General features: G+C 39.9%; 1 protein-coding gene across 1 annotated transcript; it reads right to left on the bottom strand.

Moving 5' to 3' along the window:
- Positions 1-329: 329 nt before the first annotated feature.
- Positions 330-14,255, bottom strand: LOC143861151 (B-cell receptor-associated protein 31-like protein). Its single transcript, XM_077372078.1, has 2 exons — positions 13,722-14,255; positions 330-1,443 (listed from the first exon to the last, which is right to left on the bottom strand). The coding sequence occupies exons 1-2, from the start codon at positions 14,005-14,007 to the stop codon at positions 1,073-1,075; spliced, it is 657 nt and encodes a 218-aa protein (XP_077228193.1). The 5' UTR covers positions 14,008-14,255; the 3' UTR covers positions 330-1,072.
- Positions 14,256-20,431: the final 6,176 nt, after the last annotated feature.

Here is a 20,431-nt window from a genome sequence, read left to right as displayed (position 1 = left end):
CGACCAAATGCCATTAAAAACACCTTGATCGGATGATCCTAGGTCTTTGATCCATCTACTGCAAGTCCGGCTAATTGGCCTTAAGAACACCTTGATTGGATGATCTTAGGTCTTTGATCCATCAAGTACCATTTTAAGTTTCTGTAAAGAAAATCTAAACCATTGATTTTTGAAATCTAAACCTGATGATGTTCTATCCATTTCCTATTATCCTTCATTTTGTCGCCTGTTGGGCGTCCAATATAGTTGCTTAATTAACATTAGCTATCTAACTTTTGTTAAGACTAAGAGAGAATTTAAGTCACTTTTTTTTTAATGGAGAATTTAAGTCACTCTTAACAAAAGTATTCATAACCATCATCATGCAGAATGTTGATGAAATTACAACTTGTAAGAAATTCACACTAACAAACTCTTTGCAATAGCTACTGATTTAGTAAAACCATAGATCCTCTTCAAAAAGAACTGAAAAAACCCATTAATCTTCTTTTGTGGAGGTTTTATTAACAGACTTGCAATCCAATGCCTTCCAAAATCCACATGACACAAATCCGCAAAGTGGAAGGAGAATGCTTGTAAAAGTACAACCCAAATTAATCCATCCATTGAAACAAGAGAGAGTGAGAGAGAGAGAACAGTATAGCAAATTCATTAGTTAGACTTGCAAAGTGGCTCTCTTCTTGTACCTCTCAAGAGTATCTTATAAGTTTACACAAAGCTTGATCTGCCTGCAGAACAGTAATCATTCTTTCCCATCTCCTGTGGTTTGCTCCTCCATGATTCAAAATCAGTTTAATTTGGCAAAATCATATGAGAACGAAAAAGGAGTAGAAAAAGAAGACAAGGGTTCCTAAAAATTCACGATAGATTACAAAATTTTGAACAACAATTGGCAGAAGGAAACACCCTTTTTTATGTTAACCCATGTCAGCACGTGTACATGTCTGGTCCAAGATCAATTCGGATGTGATCAAGGTGAAGTTTGATCGAGCTAATTCACACACAAGAAAACCCAGGACTTTCTTCTTTTCCTAATATAGAAACCATCAATTGATCAGAGATTTCAACGATCTCAACCCCTGAATGAGAGAGACTGCGTCTGAAGATTTTGGTTGTCCTCTAACAAACGATCATACTCGAGAAGTAAGTCCTCAGCTTGTTTCTGAAGGGCAGTGACATTAGCTTCTGCAGATAGTGCCCGTTTCTCCTTTGCTTCAGATTCCAATTTCTGGTTTTGTAGCTTCTCTGTTAGACTGGAGACTTCTTCCTGGAGCAACCTTACCTGCTTTGAAGCTTTCTCTTCCTTCTCTTTGAGATGTAAATGCTCTTTCTGAAGTTTCTCAACTTCCTGTTTGGAAGACCCAACTGATTTCCTCAATCCAATCAATTTGCAGAGATAGTGGTGCAAGCGATCAATTACAAGTCCAAGAAAGAGAGAGTAGCCTGCAAAACCCAAAAAAATATATATATTAGCCAATTTCTTTCCATCGTTGAATGGCTGCATTTTGGCTGTGGACTTCCCACTGGGGTTTTAAGTCAGTTCACTTGAGCTTCACCTACAGGCCCATGTGTTGAGCTTTAAGCCAAATTCCCAGACCCATCAACTATATGGGTATAATTAGTCCTTGGAGATGAGACTCATAAGCCCTTTATGAGCCTAGGTACATTTTTTTTTTCAAAAAATAACTGAATTTATGGATAAAACTGAAGCCTTTAACAAAATGTATACATATGCATAAGAGATACACTCCCACCCTTCCTCTTCCCCTATAGCTCCAACCGCCTTTCACCTAGACCATATTCATTAACTGCTAATATATCTTCCTTTCTGCTCCTTCTGCAAGGTTATCTGCCTGGTCATTTGCGGACCTCAGCCTAGGCTAAAATTCTGGAGCAATTTTGATGCAACGGTCCCTGATTTCCTAGTGACAGTTTTAACTTCGATAAATACACTGTTATTATAGTATCATAAGAAAAACAAGGAGAGAGGCAAATTCGAGGAAAATAAAAAAAAGCATGATCTAGATTAAAGTCTAACAAATAATTGAAGGTTTTTTGTTTTTTGCCAAAATTTTGTGTTTGGTTTTTCAACAGGCATTCATGTCGTCTTTGATAATTTGGGTGGTTCTCTTGGGGTGATTCACTAAATTCATTTCTTGGACGAATAAGATGAAGACGAGTCCTTAGATGTTGGCACATGTAATCAATTAGTTAATTGATTTACCGAGAAATGATGTTCTATTTTTGGCTCATTCATAGGAACCATCAATTAGCAGACTGACTTGGTACGAGTAGGAGTGGGATCCATAGAGATGTATTATGTATGGGGCAACATCTGCAATCTTTGTAAGTTCTTGTTTCTTCATTGATAAATTTCTACCATTTCCAAAGAAAATATGAGTGAACCACCATGCAGACCGAAACCTGACAATAACGAGACTAAAGCACAGAATAGTGTTTTAAACACACGAGACAAAGATAACGCAACCAAAGTTTCCCAAACCCCAAAAATTATGTTTTCATCCACATTAATTTGCTAATGAGTCTCGCCCAACTAGCTAGGAGCTCAACTCAACTCAACAAAGCCTTTGTCTCAAACTAGTTGGGGTCGGCTAAATGAATCCTTTAGAAAAATTTCATGAAGAAAGTGAAAGGAATCTACCTGGCTCTAATCCTGGCTCTAGTTGGGTTCTTCTACGTGGATCATTTTCTTCCATTCTATCCTATCCAAGGTCATGTTCTATGTTATGTTCCTAGCTATCAAGTCTTTCCTCACTGTTTCTTCCCAAGTTGTTTTCGGTCTGCCCCTACCTCTTTTTACTCCATCAACTTGGCACGAGTCACCTCTTCTCACTGGAGCATCCAAAGGCCTACGTTGGATATGTCCAAACCATCTTAAGCGGTGCCCTCTCATCTTCTCCTCAATTGGTGCCACCCCTACCTTTTTACGAATGTCTTCATTTTTAATTCTTCTATCTAACCTTGTGTGGCCGCGCATCCATCTAAGCATTCGCATCTCCGCTACACTCATCTTATGCACATGTTGCTTAACAAAATTGTCCAAGCCTGGGTTTCAGTAACCTGTTATGTGGTGAGTAATTGGCCCAACCAATGTAGCAATTCAGACCAGTGACAGCTCTAATCCATCTGAAGTGACACAAAAATAATGGCATCTGGACAGAAGGAAATCAACCATTAGCTGAAGCCAGTTCATAAATAGTCAATAAGCTAGTAAAATAAAAAGCAACCAGAAGAATTCCAAAGTCTTCAGTAATCTGTATCACTTAACAAAATGTGTCTGTTGATGCACTTTAGCTCTTTATACCCCTGTGTGCATGTTTTTGTGGGAAAAATTTCAGCTCCAAGCCTCTTCTTTTTCAAGGAGATGCATGAGGTTGTTAAAAAGAACTACCATCAGATGATAGCAGGACCTCAACATTCCTATAAAGACTTCAAAACATTCTTGTGAAGGCTTTGGACCTTGAGACATTCTATCTTGATGCCAGAGTTTGATGGAGCTTCCATTCCTGTGACACTAAGGGGTGCAACAGATTAGTTTAGATAGCTGCTATCTTCTTTGTGGAATCTCTTCCCTCCTAATATAGGAAAGGCTTCATTGATTGCTAATTCTATTGGTTATATTAGCTTGGGGGCAGCAAGAAACAGGATCTCTGAGGCAACTTATAATAGGAAAAAGAAATCAAGAGTCGATTGGTAGCTCTTGGCTATGGACATCAACAAGATATTTCAAATCTGGAATCAACTAAAAAGTTAAATTATTGTAGAAAGTTTCAGCAAGTAATGTAGAAAGTTTCAGCAAGTAACCTTCAATAGATAACTGTTGCGATATCACATTGTAATAAACCCACAAGTTATATGGGCATACTTGTCTTTTACCTTATTTTATTATTAATGAGACACGAGGAATCACGAGAGAGCATACTCGTGAATTCCTTTCACCCAAAATTTCTTCTTCTCTTCTCCCTCTTGTCTCCTCTTCATTATCTCCTCTCATTGCCCTCATTTTCCACTTGGTATCAGAGCAGGAGTCCAAAGACTAAGGCCCCATTGAGCAAACCTGATTTCTTCCCTTTCTGACCGTACAGGTGATGTAGAGAGCTGTTCCGTCAGACCCCTCCCTCAACCCTTAAAGGGGTATACGAAGGGGAAGGGAATGTTTTACCGGGATTTCTTTGATGTTGGTTTCAATGAGTTAGGGAACCTTTTGATCACGTACGATCAAAGATTTTGTTCTATTCCTGAAAAATTTATGAGAAAAAATCAGATCAGTGAAATATGGAATTTTACAATCTCGAATATGTCCGTGGTGAAGATGTATAGCATGATTTACTTCTCATAGCCATTTTTGAAGCATCTACCAGTGATTGACCTAAAGCCACTGAAGATTCAAACACAGTAAGGGGTATTTTTCCCTTACTTTTAGCGCCAGTCAACCCTTTTTTTGATCTGTTTTATGTAGCGATATTCCATTATTGATATGGAATGGATCTAAAATGCAATTGGGGGCTGGAAAATATAGTAGATTGTTGATGCTAGACTGTTGATTGGTATTGGACTGTTTTGAGGGTTGATATTGGATACATTGATCATCTGTGCTTTTTTCTTATTCTCCTTGGTGGAATATCTATAAGGTCACAGTGCTAGTTATTGCCTCATTACAGATGTCTGAAACCATTGAAAGCATAGATAGACCTGAAGTTACTACTGGTAATCCTAGTCATGGATCATTCATGAGTAACCTTGGTGATAACCCAAGTCTACAGATCATTACTGTAAAGCTGAATGGGAAAATTACCTGGAGTGGCTCAATCCGCTAGGTTGTATATTGCTGACCGCAGTAAGATGCGGCTGACTGGTAAAAATATACACCCAAACAGTTCCGATGTGTTATCAGATAGGCGGCAGGTGGAAACTCCATTGCTGTGGCCTGGTTATTGCATTCTATGCAACCTCAAATCAGTAGGAGATAGTTGTTCTTGCAAAAAGCAAATCAAATGTGGGGTTCCATTGCTCAGGTGTATTTACAACAGAAAAAACATGGCTCGCTTGTATCATCTCCAGCAAATTGTCTTCCAGTTGAGTCGCGAGAGAAGACATTTGATGAGTATTTTGCTGCCTTGTGAACAAGGTTTAAAATTTCGGTTTTGGTTTCGGACATAGCCGAAAAAAACAAATTTCAAACTTGTGCCGAAATTTCAGAAAAAAGTAAATTTCAGCCGAAACTTGTGCCGAAAAAAAAGAGAGTAAATTTCAGCCGAAATTTCCGAAATTTTGGCAGAAATTGCCAAAATTTGGGACTCTGGATGAAATTTTGGTTTCAGGTAGTTTCAGTTTCGGTCGAAATTTAAAACCATGCTTGTGAAGTACATGGGAGTTAGACCATTATCAGCCTTTTGAGTGGGCAGTGCTAATTAGGAGGCACAATTTAAGCGGCATGTTGAGCATCAACGTATATTCCAATTTCTGGCAGGACTGAATTCAGAATTTGTATTCGCACTAGTTAGGGGTGTAAACGAGCCGAGCCGAGCTTGGCCAGGCTCGGCTCGGCTCGTTAAGCTCAAAGGCTCGGCTCGGGCTCGAACCAGGCTCGGGCTCGGCTAGGCTCGGCCAGGCTCGCGAGCCGCTCGCGAGCTTTATCGAGCTTGGGTTATAAAGTTTCGGGCACAGCAAAGGTTGCTAGCAAAAGCAAATAAGGAAAAAACGTAATCATTACAAACAAAAAGTAAATTAGCTAAATTTATAAAGTTTAAAATGAAAAATTACCAAGAAAAGGCAGTAAGTTATGACAATTAAGAAAAAAATACCAAAGAAAGTTAAAAGTTATGACAATTACGGGAAAAAATTAATTTTCGATTTTTCACAACCGTTTGATACGCACCCTCAGTACGTTTTTGCAGATGATGTTGACATGGCATACGCACCCTCAGTACGTTTTTGAAGATGATGTTGACATGACGAGCCTTAACGAGCCGAGCCGAGCCTGGCCTAACTCGGGCTCGGCTCGGCTCGTTAAGGATTCGAGCCGAGCTCGAGCGAGCTTTTGAACCCGAGCCAAAATTGACACCCTTAGCACTAGTACAAATTCTTAGTAGAGATAACCGAAAGGTGCTAATTAGGAGGCACAAATTCTACGATATACTCTTATATCCAAAGTGAAGCCAGCCATAAAAGTGCTACTAAACGGCATCATGTGAGTCACGATCGAGTTGTTGTAGCAGTTAATAAACAGTGGAGCAACCAGCTTGGAGGAAAGAAACAAGTCAAGGGAAACACGCAGTAGATGGCAAAGACAAGCTCAAGTGTGATCATTGGGCGAGAACCAGACACACTCGTGATACATGTTAAGATGTGGTAGGTCGATCAACAAAGTTTATTTGGGGTGAACTATTGTTGCACAATGCTACTGATATATGCTTCAACTCCACCATTGAATCTCATACTGGTCACAGCTCTTAGGAAGCGGCGTCTGTTCCATTCTGTTCCATTGGAAGAGCTTGAGAAAATAGACGATTTATGTCTCTGTTAGAGGATCCTACTGCCACCTCTACTTCCGCCCATAGAAGCACGGGGCGGGGGCGGGGAAGCGTGGGAGTCTAGAAGAGTCTAAGGTTGGGAGCGTCGTGGGAGCATTAATGTAATATTTTCATCATATGTTTTTCAAAATCCAAATACATAAAAATAGTAATTTTTTACTATCTTTATATAAATCTTTCAAAATTTAAGTACATCAAAAGTAGTAATTTCTAACCGTCTTCATTTTCATGCCCTCTTTGCCCATGCCTTCTGAAGATTTGTCTCTGTGCTTGCTCAAATGAAGTACTTTGAACAATTGGAGGAGTTTGATGCAAGTAAGTTGGTGAGGAGGTTATTAATGGAGTAATAGGAGCGGGTTGGGAGGCCATGGGAGCAGTTTCCATCTCTTCGGGATCGCGCTCCCTAGAAGATCCTTCCTAAGGAGCGCCAAATCGAGGTTCAGAGACGGGAGCAGCACCCCGAGGGAAGATTCCTACTTCTAAGCTTCCGCATTTGCGAATTCAGGACTTAAGTTTCCACTCATGACGGTCACTTCAATCACCCTCCGAACCAGGTTCTTTTGAAGTATCTCACTCCCCTTTGTCTTTATATACACTTGTTCTTGTCTGAATTGTTTTTCCTTGGATTATTTGTTAATGATCTTGATTTTCCTATTGCTATTCAAAAAGGTTAACATTCATGTACTATGCATCCTATTTCTAACTTTGTCTCCTGTAAGTGCTTGTCCTCTTATAGTTCCTTTGTAACTACCTTGTCCTCTGTCGTCATTCCATCGAGCATTGTAGAAGCGGTAAGTAGTCCAAAGTGGAGGGATGTTATGGAAGAAGAGATGAAGGCGTTGAAAACAATGGAACTTGGGAACTAACACCTCTACCTAAAGGAAAGAAACCAGTGAGATGTATATAAGTAGCACATGGACGACGAGACAGGGAAAAGATAATAGACCAGGTTAATCAAACCAAAAGAAAGAAAATTGCAGTAGAAAATGTATTTAATCTGTAGATTGATTACAATTGTATAACAAACCCCATGAAAATCCTACAGAAATCTTCAAAAGATTATGCATGTATTTGCTTTGGTCTTAGAGACAATTATTGCATATTGAAATAATAAGAAATCTTCATAATAGCATATTTGCATAATGTTTGCTACCTATTTATCATTCATGGAATTTTTTTTCTTGCAGTGAAAACACCATGAAAAAAAAAAAAATATATATATATATACATGCCACCTCAAAGGTCGTCCACTTAGAGTGCTAATTAGACTGAACTCTCAAAAGAAAGACTAAAGAAACATCAAAAGAATTTCTAGCTAAGGACGCTTTTAAAATACTAATGGTCCTAACATTTACACCTTCTAATTATTGACTTTCAAACAAAATCAAACCACCTGACCCTGCAACACATTGAACTTGGGACTGCTAGTTCCTAACATTTTTCCACCACCCTTTGATTCATGTTTTTGCTCCAATCCTAGGTCATGAACAGTTCCATTTTTTCTTCTCCTTGCATAGGCTTTAATAACCTTGGGATGCTATGACTTCTGCACATGTTGATCCAGCATATCCTCAACCTCAATGTAAGGTTATACTACATCAGTCACCCCCTCTTCAAAACAAGTCGCCTTCAAGTTCTTAATTTCATATTCCCCATACTATGGAGAAAGGCGCGTGATATTGAAGGTGTCACTAGGTAGGGCTAAACAAGATACACTAGTGAGGCACATCATGATCAATGTTGAACCCTCTCACACCAAGATCCCCTCTTGAGCTTGAGCCCAGTCAAAAGCTCTAAAGTTCAGCAAATCAGTAATAGGAGCCATAATAGTATTAAACCCCCTCCATCATTCAAATAAAAAATAGTATTAAACCCTCCCACAAATCTTCTATAGAAACTTGCAAGTCCATGGAAAGATCGTATCTAATGTATAGTAGTAGGGGCTAGCTACTTCTCTATATCTTGCACTTTCACTACATCTGCCTTAATTTCTACACTTCACACTTCATAGCCCAAGAAGATAACCTTATTACTTGGACGTAGTCACGATGCATTTCTTACAGTTGGCAAATAACTTTTACTTTCCGGTAAATATTGGAGACGGAAGACATAATTGAACTATAAATTAATATGTTGTTGGACTAAACCACCACAAACCCATCAATGAAGGGCCTCAACCAATACAACATCCGTCAACCTTATGAATGTGCTAGGTGCATTGGATAGGCCAAAATGCTCATGCAATCTTTCTCTAGTTTTGAAAGTGATTTTCCATACATTATAAGGCTGAATCTGAACTTGGTGGTAGACACTCTTAGGATCAATCTCAGAGAACAAAGGTTCTCTAAGTTGATTTAATATACCATACAACCTAGGAATAGGAAAACGATAGTTGATCGTAATCATATTGATAGCTCAATTGCTAAATTTTCCCTCCGAAAGTGAGTACATAAACCACAATATAACCTCTCAACTCATTCTCAAATTTATGCCTAGAAAGGAACACTATTTCATTTTCAATAGTCGAATCACCTTGGGAAGGTGTCATAGTGAACTTCTCACCATTCATATAAAACGCATAGTTTTAAAACTCCCCCGCGTCATCATGGACTCCCCCAAGTCGGCTCCCTTTTGCCTTGGCCACATTCCGCGTTTTGCCACCCCATTCCGCATTTTACGCAGAAGCAAATAATAGAAGAAAGAAGGGGAGAATGAATGACGAGCGTGGGCCGATCAGCAAAAGCAGTTCCCCCAATTCTCGAAAGGTGGTATTCCAAGTCGGAATTCTGGAGGGAGTAGAGTTACAGAGTCAAGTTGAGCTACAGCCTCCAACAGATCACATAGTAAAGAAAATGTTATATCTCACCCAATGTCCTTCCTCCTTAAGAGTGTAGAAGAGTCTCCTACTCACCGAGCAAAGGCCATACGATTCTTTATAAAGAATGTCACCCTCTTCTTTCTGAACACCTTCACTGCCATCATCAAATTATTCACTTGGACGTGTCCTCCCATATCTTCTCTTGTTTCTTCTTACGCTAGAAGTTGTTTTCAAGATTGAGAACATTCGGATGAAATATGTCCCATCTTTCCTCACTGAAAAACACTTCACATTGATTCAGTGAGGGACTAATTTGGATAAATTCGCTTGTGAAACCAATGAAGTAGTAGTGTGGGTTTAGGGGAGTGAAAATTGCCTTGGTTTGGACCTTGCTAACGCACATTAGAGACCAGAGAGGAGCATGTATATTGTTGAGCATTTACTTGGGCCTCGAAAATAATCCCAACAGTATGGATGCGTAAAGCATCATGAATGGATGGCTTCAACAGTGCAAGTATCTTGCAATTAATTGCTCTTGTGTGTCTCCCAACCAATTTCTACAAGGCAATTTATAGAAATCCTCTGGATATTGAGGACCCTTTTTCATACCTTGAACAAGGTTATGGAGTCGGAGACGGAGAACCTTGGCGAAACGAGTTTGCTCCATTGTGACCTGGTGGTCATGCGTTCCAGTCACGGAAACAGCCTCTCTGCAAAAGAGGGGTAAGGCTGCGTACATCGAGCCCTCCCCAGACCCTGCAATGGCGGGAGCCCCGTGCACTGGGCCGCCCCCTTTGAATAAGGTTATGGAGTCGCTAGTATAAGGTTTGTCGATAATTGAAGGATAGGGACTCTTCTACAATCAATCTTTTCGTCTCTTCCAATGCTGTAATTGCCGGTTGGAACAACCTTGATAATTTCAACATCCAAACACAAGCAAAAAACGAAAGAGATGATTGTGAAAATAACTTCTTGAAAGAAGGCATTTCAATTAACTATTCCCTTTGCAATAACTGTACAACTGGCATAATATATCGGGCACAATATCCGATGCATAAAATTGGCATGTAAAGCACGTTGGTATCATAAAACTGGCCCACTGGTCTACATGGTCAAGGCACACCTCCGCAGAACCTGCGGTAAGCCAAGTCCCCACCAAACCCATGGGAGATCTGATCCCCACTAAACCTGCAGGCGATCATGTCCACACAATACTTGTCAGTGACCCATCTTCACAAAACCCGTGAGCGATCTCACCCCCACAATACCTGCGGAAGATAATTGTTCGCAATCTTGCAATAAATCTCGCCCCCGCAATACCTGCATTGGACAACTGCTCGCTAACCAGCGAGTCATCTCGTCCTCGCAATGCCTGCGAGAGACAATTACTCGCAATCACGCGACAAATCTCGTCCTCACAATACCTGCGAGAGACTAATAAATGTGGCTCATGCCGAGACACAAGGTAGAGCAAGGAAAAATCTTGATGCAACTGTGACGATCCATCCAGAGCCAGGATTGGCACAAAGGCCTTATTTTTTCTGTTTAACTTCGAAGTACCAATGTCCCGCTGTATATCTCTGACGAATCCAAGTCAATACTAGCATAAGCAATGCAAATCTGATAGTTCCACAATGGGGGAATATTTCAATATGTACTTGTAGACAAGCTAAGAGTCATGACAGGTAGCTCGATCATGATAAAATCCATGTGTAGTCCAACATGCTACTGGTTTAACCTAGATAATCATATCACATGCAAAACTTGCATAAATATCATCTATTAGATGCAGTGTTTAAAAACGCGGATGTGACGCGGAAGGTGGCCAAGAAAAATCCTTGTCAACTCGGCGCGGACGCAGCCAAGAATGCGGTTGACACGGTTGACGTGATCATAACTCAGGAAAGTCAAAGGAGTTTTTATTGACTCTGCAGGGAAAAACACGAAATGTGGATGCGGTGCAACGTGGAACGTGGAACGCGGCCAAGAAAAATCCTTGTTGACTCGGGCGATTTCCTTGTTGTGTCAACGAGTTTTTAAACATTGATTAGATGAAACAACAAGAAATAGAACAAGTATGCTCATAGTAAAATCAACTCGAAGTTTCGTCACGCACAAGACCTCCACTAAAGTTTTCCAACTTCTCAAGAATGTCACATAAATCCACATTGTATCGAATTAGGATCCAAACAACAATTTTAGTGTGTTTAGGGGTTTTAGTGTGTTTAGGGGGTTCAAACAGACCTCAAAAACTCACCCGAGGACCAAAACCCGAACCGGCAGAGCCAAACCTAACTGCGCTCCTGAGGTACTGGTCGGTCGCCCGACCCTTGCTCGGTCGGCTGTCTCGGATGACTGACCAGAGCCTTGGCTCAGTTGTTCGAGAAAGATACCCCTCTCTCTTCTCTTCACAAGAGAAAGATACCCCCCCCCCCCCCCCCCCCTTCCTCCCCAAAGGAAGCAGTCCAGGAGAAAAAGAGTTACGATGTTCTCTTCTCCTTTTCACCATATGATAAAAAACTAAGAGAAAACGTTGAAAATACGACTTTGTTCTTTCTCTCCTCCCTTTTCAAAACCCAGAGAGAGGTAACCATTTTAAGCGCTCCTTTTTCTTGTACACATCTCTATGCAATACAGTTTCTAAAACCCTTTCTAATGAGTAATGTCTCCCTTTCCCTCTCTCCTAGCCATACTAGGAAACAAGGAGGTTCCCAACTGTTTTCGGAAACAAGACAAAACACAATAGAGAAGATCCTCACTAAGAACAATAAGGTCATGAACATCCAGATACCCCATACCCCCGAATACCTGGCCAGAGGACCACGATGAACAACCTCAAGTATACCGGTGCAGTGTTTTAAAACTCCCCCTGAGTCAACTCCCTTTTACCTTGGCCGCATCCGTGTTGCACCGCATCCGCGTTCCGCATTTTGCCCTACAGAGTCAATAGAAACTCCTATGACTCTCCGAGTTATGACCGCATCAACCGAGTAATCAGCCGCGTCAACCGCGTTCTTGGCTGCATCCGAGCCGAGTCTACAAGGATTTTTCTTGGCTGCGTTCCGTGTCACATCCGCGTTTTTAAACACTGAACCGGTGCATCCTCATAAGAGGTTGAAATGACTTTTCCCCCTCCTCAAATCAGAATCCATGACATTGTGAGGAAAACCAATTTATTCGCAAGTATGTGTTAGTCCAAGAAATTTTCAAAAAATATATATATACAAATAATTCACGAAAGTCATGGCCTTTGGGAAACCCTAAAAAGTTTCCAATTATTCATTATTCTTATTTCAAAATTCGTCCATAAAATCAGAAAAGTCTAGATGGTCGCATAGAGTTCCTTGCCTCGTAATCTCAATGTTGCACATGATAGAAATAGCCATTGGACACTTCGTAAAACAGAAACAGGCCAGTAATGAAACTAAGTACTTTCATCCCAACACCATATTAAGTCCAAAGAGCTGTATTCAAGCACCTTCAATAAACATAGATGACATCGTCATTTCATAAAAAAGCCATGATGACATCATCGTGCCATTAAAAAACCATTGATGACATAAATATAACTATTGTTTGACAAAATATATTGCACCCAATTACAAACTGAACTCCTCAATCAACCAATTACTCAAAAAGCTTAAGCTGTTAGAGTTGGTGTTATTTGATCATTTAAACTACAACAATCTTAGACAATAAAGCATCGACAGACGACAGTAAAAACTTATTAGATGCTGCCGGATCCATGAGTGATTACACCAGAATAGCAGTCATGATTATCCTAATCCCCAAGCCAATAGGTGCCTTCGATTGGAATAGCAGTCAAGAAAGACCCTCCTACATGTGTCATCACAAGCTAAGGCTTTCCTAAGGCCTTGTTCATTTTTTTATTTTGAGAGTTGATTTTGAGCCCAAAACTGATTATTGGACTCAAAATTGAGTTTAATTTTGAGTCCAATAATCAGTTTTGCACTCAAAATCAATTCTCAAAAACCAAAACTAACAGGACCTAAGCTTTACCATAAATAGTTTCTAAATAGATCAAAATGCCCAATTTAATCCATCAAAGATACAACCAATTTTTCATGGTATTAATCGACATCGATGTTAAAAGTTTTACTATTTCCACATTAATTATTTCTCCACTACCAATTCACCACAACAAATGATCATCCAAATATACATCTAACCAGATCAAATTTTCAAAAAAAAAAAAAAAAAAAACTAATCTTGCAACTTCAAAAAAAAACCCTAAAACCTAAACAAGTACACAAAATGAAATCTACCAAACACCAAAAGAACGTAAAAAAGCAAATTTCAGAAAAAAAAAAACTAAATTACAGGCGTACCCATAAGCGAAGCCTCGAGAAGATGAGTCCTCCATAAGACCTGATCCATAGGCGTGACGGTCCCGAGCTTCGTGCCCCGATTCTGGATCTTAAGAATGCTAGTTACACTAGACACCATGATCACTAACATGGTACAAGCTAGGGTTTTCAGAGTGGCAAGACCTTTACCAGTTTTCACCTGATCCAATCCCTTCATCGCAAGCTCTCTCAACGGTCCGATCTTCACCATCAATAAAAAAGCCACAATACCCTCAGCAAAAAGAACCAGAAACAATAGTTGAATCATCTCTAAAAGAAACCCTAGAAATAGATATTGATAGCCCTAGACTGAAAAAAAAAAAAAAAAAAAAAGTCCTTATTGAAGGCAATGAAGAAAAACCCAGTTCTTAATAATAGAGATTTGTTTGTGGGAATGGGTATTGAGGGTTATTGATGCAAAGATTGTGTTACAGATGAAAAAAAAGCCACCGATATAGGGGGGCGTGTTAAAGGATAGAGTATAGAGGAGGGAAAAGCAATATGAAAAGGAGAACATTCGGTCCGAAATGTTAGTGAAGATCACGTTAAAAGCTATATTTTATTCATTATCTAATATTTTCCTGAAATTTCGGGAAATTTCGCCCGAAATTTTAGGCCCCATAAAATATTGCTTTCCTTGATTTCGTCCAATTTCGAACGAAATTTCGAAATTTCGGCAAAAAAATCGGTGAGTTCCGAAACCCACACGGCCAAGGTTTTAAATTTCGGTTTCTTTCGGTCCTCAGTCGTGGTTTGAAATTTCGGTTTGGGCATAAATTTCGGACCTAGCCGAAACCGAAATTTCCACCGAAATCTCAAAATTTCTGCCGAAATTCAGTACAGACGCACGAACTTTCAATTTTTGGGACCAAATTTTTGGTAATTTCGGCTGAAATTTGGTACAGGTATAAAAAATTAATATTTTTTTCAAAATTTTGCCGAAATTTGGTAAGTTTCGGCCATTTCGGTTTCCGTCGAAATTTAAAACCATGGTCCTCGTCCTCACCCAAACTGAAATTTCGGGCGAAATTAGACAAAATCAATAAAACGCCTATTTTTTCTCCAATTTAATTTCAATCGAAATTTCCAAAATTTAATTTCTGCTGAAATTTGGGGATAATATCAAATAATCATCATAATATCCGGGATGAAATCCCTTAAATTTCGGACGGAGGAACCAAATTTCGAAATTCCGGTCGAAATAAAGTAACATTTTGGGCCAATCAAATGAAACCCGAAATTTCGAAAGTTAAAACCTTGGCTACGACTAGGGCTGCAACTCGGATCAGGCGGGTCGGGTTTTGGAGAACCCAACCCTACTCGGGTCGGGTCGGGTCGGGTTTTTTTTCGGAAAACCCACGATTCTCAAACCCGGCCCTACCCATGATAAATCTCGGGTCGGGTCGAGGTTTTTCACGTTGACGCAATTTTTTAAGGAAAATTCTTGTTTGGCAAGGCAACTCAACTCATAGAAGCAGAAATTAGATTCACATTACACTTGAATCAAACAATGATGTAATTACACTCACATTACACTTGAATCAAACAATGTTGTAATTACAATCAAACAATGCTGATTCAAACACTTGAATCAACTCAACTCATAGAAGTAGAAATTACACTCACATACAATAACAGTGGGTGCGTGGGTTTTCACTTTTAACTTTTAACTAACAATAGAAAAAAATGTACATACTATAACTTATGTAACTCGGGTCAGGTTGGGTCGGACCCCTTCAAACCCGGCTTGACCCGAGATTCATACGGGCTTTTGAATGCTCAACCCGGCTCGACCTGAAACCCATGAAACTTGAACCCAACCCAGGCTATTTTCGGGTCGGATAAAACCGGGCTCGAGTTGCAGCCCTAGCTACGACAGATCTAAAGCAAGGCCTTGGACGGTTTAGGCCAATCAAACCTAAGACTCATGATGCCATAGCAGGGACGCCTCATAGTAGTACACTGAGGTCACCCTATCGAATCATTTCTTGGTGGAAATATAAAAATTCAGGTTTTAGCTTGTATAATCAAATAACACAAACCAAGACCATCACATCTTGATTCATGAAAATTATCATGAACCTAATCACTGTATATGTAGCGATGGATTTTTACATATATATTGTATACATCATAGGAAAACTTGGGTAGTCCTCGAGCTTATTTAAAACCTTATAGATGTTGAGTTTTCTGTAACTATTAAATATATTATAAGAGCAATGATAGATGCAAGGGAGCCCTTCTATAAGGAGCTGGAAAAGGGCCCTCAATTGGTTCCACGTCATTAAGTTTAGCCGAATTTACTTTTTCAACTGATTTAAACTGTTACACTTAATGACGTGGAACCAATCAGAGGCCCTTTTTGGGCTCTTTATGCAAGGGCTCCCTTGCATCTATCATTCCTCTGTATAAATATTTATGCTACTTAAAAATCTTACTTGTAAGTTTTTTTTTCCAGTGAGCTGTACATATAATTGTAGCAATTTTAAAATTGCCAATGGGAGACACCAAAATACAAGAATTGTGAACGGGGGGACACAATTTTGAAAAATTGTTAAACAGAGCTGATAACCCATTTTTGCGAGTTTGATAACCCCATTTAGAGGGTTGATAACCCCCTTTTAGAGAGTTGATAACCCCCACTTCGTCCCTCTCTAACAATTTTTTTCAAAAGTGCGTCCCTCTTTCACAATTCTTGTATTTTGGTGTCCCCCATTGGCAATTTTTCCTTGCATTTTTAAGATCCCTCTATATTTCTACCACATAAAATTTAGGTCATAAAAGCACATATTTTTCACATGAATAATATTTGTGCTTATCTCCAACAACCAAAGAATTACACTCAATCTATATCTCTAATTACACAGAAATTACGCCAAAATACAATCTTAATATAAATATTTATTTATATTGACAAAAATGATAGAATGAAGGGCGCTCTTAGAAAAATCAGCTCCCTTGGAAGCGTGGGGCCGGAAAATGTGGATGACACCTAAAAAATTGGAAACACTGTTGACTTTGCAGAAACCAACCAATAAGAGCACCCTTGTAGCTGATTTTTTGCAAGGGCGCCCTTCATTCTATCATTCCTCTTATATTTATGTTCGGAGTTTAGCGTGACCGTATTAATGCGTTCGATCCCATATGCAGTGACCATAGAATCAACCAAAGGTAGTCCTTAGTCCTTACTATATAACAGGGAGCATGCCTTATTATATTACAATGAGATCTCATTAGTGGAAGAAAGTGCAATGGGAAGCAGTGTAGAGTAATAAAGAGCACATGAAAATAAATGAGATGGCTGTAAAGGAAAAGGGAGTGTGTAGAAGTCTATGATAATACTAAAGGAGAGGAAAGTGGAGGAGATGATGACGATGGTTAAGGATGAGTTGGAAAGGAGGAGATGCAGTTTCTGCTTTAGCTTTGGCTTTTCCATACATGCATGCAACACCATATTAGTGGGAGATAATGTTAAATTGTATACAAAAAGATTCACTAATAAACTATAGGGACCATTTTTGGTCCCCTACAAGCACTCTCCAAATTGTGTCCCACACAATAGCCAAGGGTTTTTTAACATTATATTGATAGGTGCAATTTCCTCACTTCGAACCCTTTACAGTGCCTCTCTACTTGTTGATCAATCCTAACCATTGATCACATCACTTTGTGCACCTTCCCTTTTCCCCCATAAAGTTGCATGATGAAATTATAAAGTTAGTGTTGGTTTGGGGAAATACCCATGCTCCTCTTTTTAATAATGACATTCCTCTTTTTATTCTATGCTTCTCTAATTAGTTGCTCGAGGTTGTTATGATTCCCATAAAGCTATTAATAGCCAAGGCCCTACTTCTAGAGAAATTATATGGTGCAAGGCCTTACAACAATAAGGCCTTTGTACGGTGGAAGTACCACCCTTGACATTTGAGCCAGCTCCTCAAAAAAGTGAGCTGTTATTGGATCAAATATCAAGGGCGGTACCCCTACCGTATTGTTGTAAGGCCTTACACCATATAAAATCTCATATTTCTATTGCACGAATTTTCTGGAAAGTTTAGCGGATCTTCTAACAAGACAAAGGGTGTTCATGGATCTTGTCTTGGTGGTGTGGATTCATAGAAGCCACCTAATGATGTTGATGGAGTCCCCTTCTAGCCCCAAAGCTGACATATATATTACTTTCATCCACCACCTTGATTTCTTGAAGGACTGCTCTAAGCTTAGTTTCATTCAAATCAGTTCTCCCAATCAGAGCAGAGAAAACCCACTTGACTAAACCCCCTCTCATCCCTAAGAAGGCCTTGAATACCAGCGTGCCCTAAATTGCCTAATCTGGAGGCATCAAAATTTAACTTGAACAAACCAGGATCATGGGGTGAACATTTGGGCCGAGGGGTATCCCTTTGCTCCCCACAATAGCATATCTCTCGTGATCGCCTCCGTGAATCGAAACTAAAGATGAACCTTAAATAAGGGAGAGACTTGGCCCAAAAAATGCAAAGCGAAATTATCTTTCACATCTTCACGCGATACGGTTTCTAAAATAGTTTCTAATGTCTCCCTCTCATTCTCTCTCTCTCTCCTAGCCATACCATGGAACAAGAGGTTCCCAACTGTTTTCTTTCTGATCACTGTCCCAATCTCCTACAACCTAGATTATAGTCTTGGGGTCATATCTCATTTTGCTTTTAGCTTACTTGGCTTGAAGTCCCTAGGATGAAAGACTGCCTGTGTTTGTGGCAGATGGAGAAAGGAGTGATTGGGCCGGCTGATATATAGTGATTGGTCAGAAGCTAGCTAGGATACGTGAAAGAGAAATTAAAAGAGGGGAAAAGGGAAAAGCAGCGTTATGAGGTGGAAAGGAAAGGTTGGTTGCTATCAAGGATCCAGGAATTGAAAAGGATGATGTTGGCTCAGCTAGAAGGGAAGATCGATTTGGAGAAACATGGGTAGTTGAAGGAGGTTTGGAGGGTGTAAAGCCTATTTATGTTGCGGTCCCAACAAATGAACAGCTTGGATCATCCAAAGAAGTGGGCCCATTGTACCTTTTGAAAAACACTGGACTTTGCACGGTTGCACCCATACACCCATACACCATGTAAAATCTCACCTTAACAATGGCAGTGAGATTGTTCCATATGTTGGGATTTTACTTTTTGTGGCCTAAGAAGATAATTTTTGCTCCAATCCTTTTCATACTTTATTTTTAAATAAATCAGTGAATTAATTCTTTTGGCACGAGACTTAACGCACGGCATGTGACCAAGTAAGAATGACCATGTTCATATGATCCTAATCCTCCAATCCTTTTCATACTTTATAGTTTTTATATGGTGCATGTGTGTGCAGTGCTAGTGCAAACCAAAAGGCACAATGGGCCCACATGAATTGATAATAACCATTTATTTTTTGGGCCCCCAATATAGATAGGCCCGCCCCAAAAATGAGGCCAGTGGATGATTCTAAACCTTTCAATTTTTATTACTGTGCGGTCTAAAAACATGGATCACAAATAGAAGGGTTAACATCATCCTATGTTCCCCAAGCTTATCCACTACAGGCCCTAAGAATGAATGGTTTAATTAGATCATCCATTTACGTAGGCACTGCGTCGATGTGTGCTCTAATCAATAAAGAAAACTACTAATCAAAGAGAACTCTTAGGCTCTGTTCACTTGTCTTCCAGATGCTAGAAAGGAAAGGAAACTCACTCATTTTTTCCCGAGAAAGCACAAATAGCATTGTTCTCTTTATTTCCCAGGAAACTAGAGATACTGACGTGGAAAACCAAAATATTACGTGGAAATTCTGCTTTCCTTTCCTTTCCCTCAACTATTTTCCCACCGATTTGATAAGAAAACGATTCTCACTGTCATGGGAATATACGGGCTACCTTTTCCTTTCTTTTCCATTTAATCTGGGGAAGTGAACAGCGAGAAAACAGGTTTCTCGTGACAGTTTCTTTTCCTCTCTTTTTCATTTTGCCATGTCAGATTCCTTTCCTTTCTTTTCTTTTCCTGCAGCGAGAAAACAAGTGAACAGAGCCTTAAAGTAAATAGAAACTGATAGCTTCAAACGGGAAAAAACTTAAAACAAACTTTCTAGTTTCTAGTGACCCTCAAGGGAAAAGAAAGTCATATATCTCTAGCGACCCTCTAGCCAATCCTTCACGGGCAAGGCGATCCGCCTCTCCATTCGCCAGCCTACTAGTGTGATTAAATCAAACCAAGTAGCCGTCTACCCAGTTCATAATCTCATCAATGAGCTCTGAAAATTTTCACGGGGGAGGAGATGAGCATTCCAACCATCTATTGACGTTGATAGAGTCGCCCTCCACTCTGAGAATGTCCATCTCTCTATCTGACACCATTTTGATCCCCTTGGTGAATTCCTCTCACATCCGCTTCATTCAAGTCCTTGAAACCAATTGGACGTGAGAAGGCCCATTTTATGATGTTGTTCTCATCTCTTAAAAACCTCCCACTCCCAAGGGTCCCGGATTCCCCAAACTTGAGCCATCACAATTTAGCTTCAACCTTCTGCGGTTAGGGGGAGACCACGTAGGGGCTTGAATCTCCCTTCTTATATCTGATGCCGAGTAAGATGATACGCAGGGAGAACTTTAGCCCAAGTAAAAACTAGAAATATGATCTTAGAGAAGGAGAATGCGGCACTTTTAGCAAAGGGCGGGC

The sequence above is a fragment of the Tasmannia lanceolata genome, unplaced genomic scaffold (genome assembly GCF_043159265.1).
Source record: "Tasmannia lanceolata isolate RefF3 unplaced genomic scaffold, GAP_Taslan_0.1 ptg000037l, whole genome shotgun sequence".
In the NCBI taxonomy this organism is placed as follows: Eukaryota; Viridiplantae; Streptophyta; class Magnoliopsida; order Canellales; family Winteraceae; genus Tasmannia; species Tasmannia lanceolata.
The sequence above is the reverse complement of the archived record's forward strand: the minus strand, read 5'-3'. Positions and strand labels throughout refer to the sequence as shown.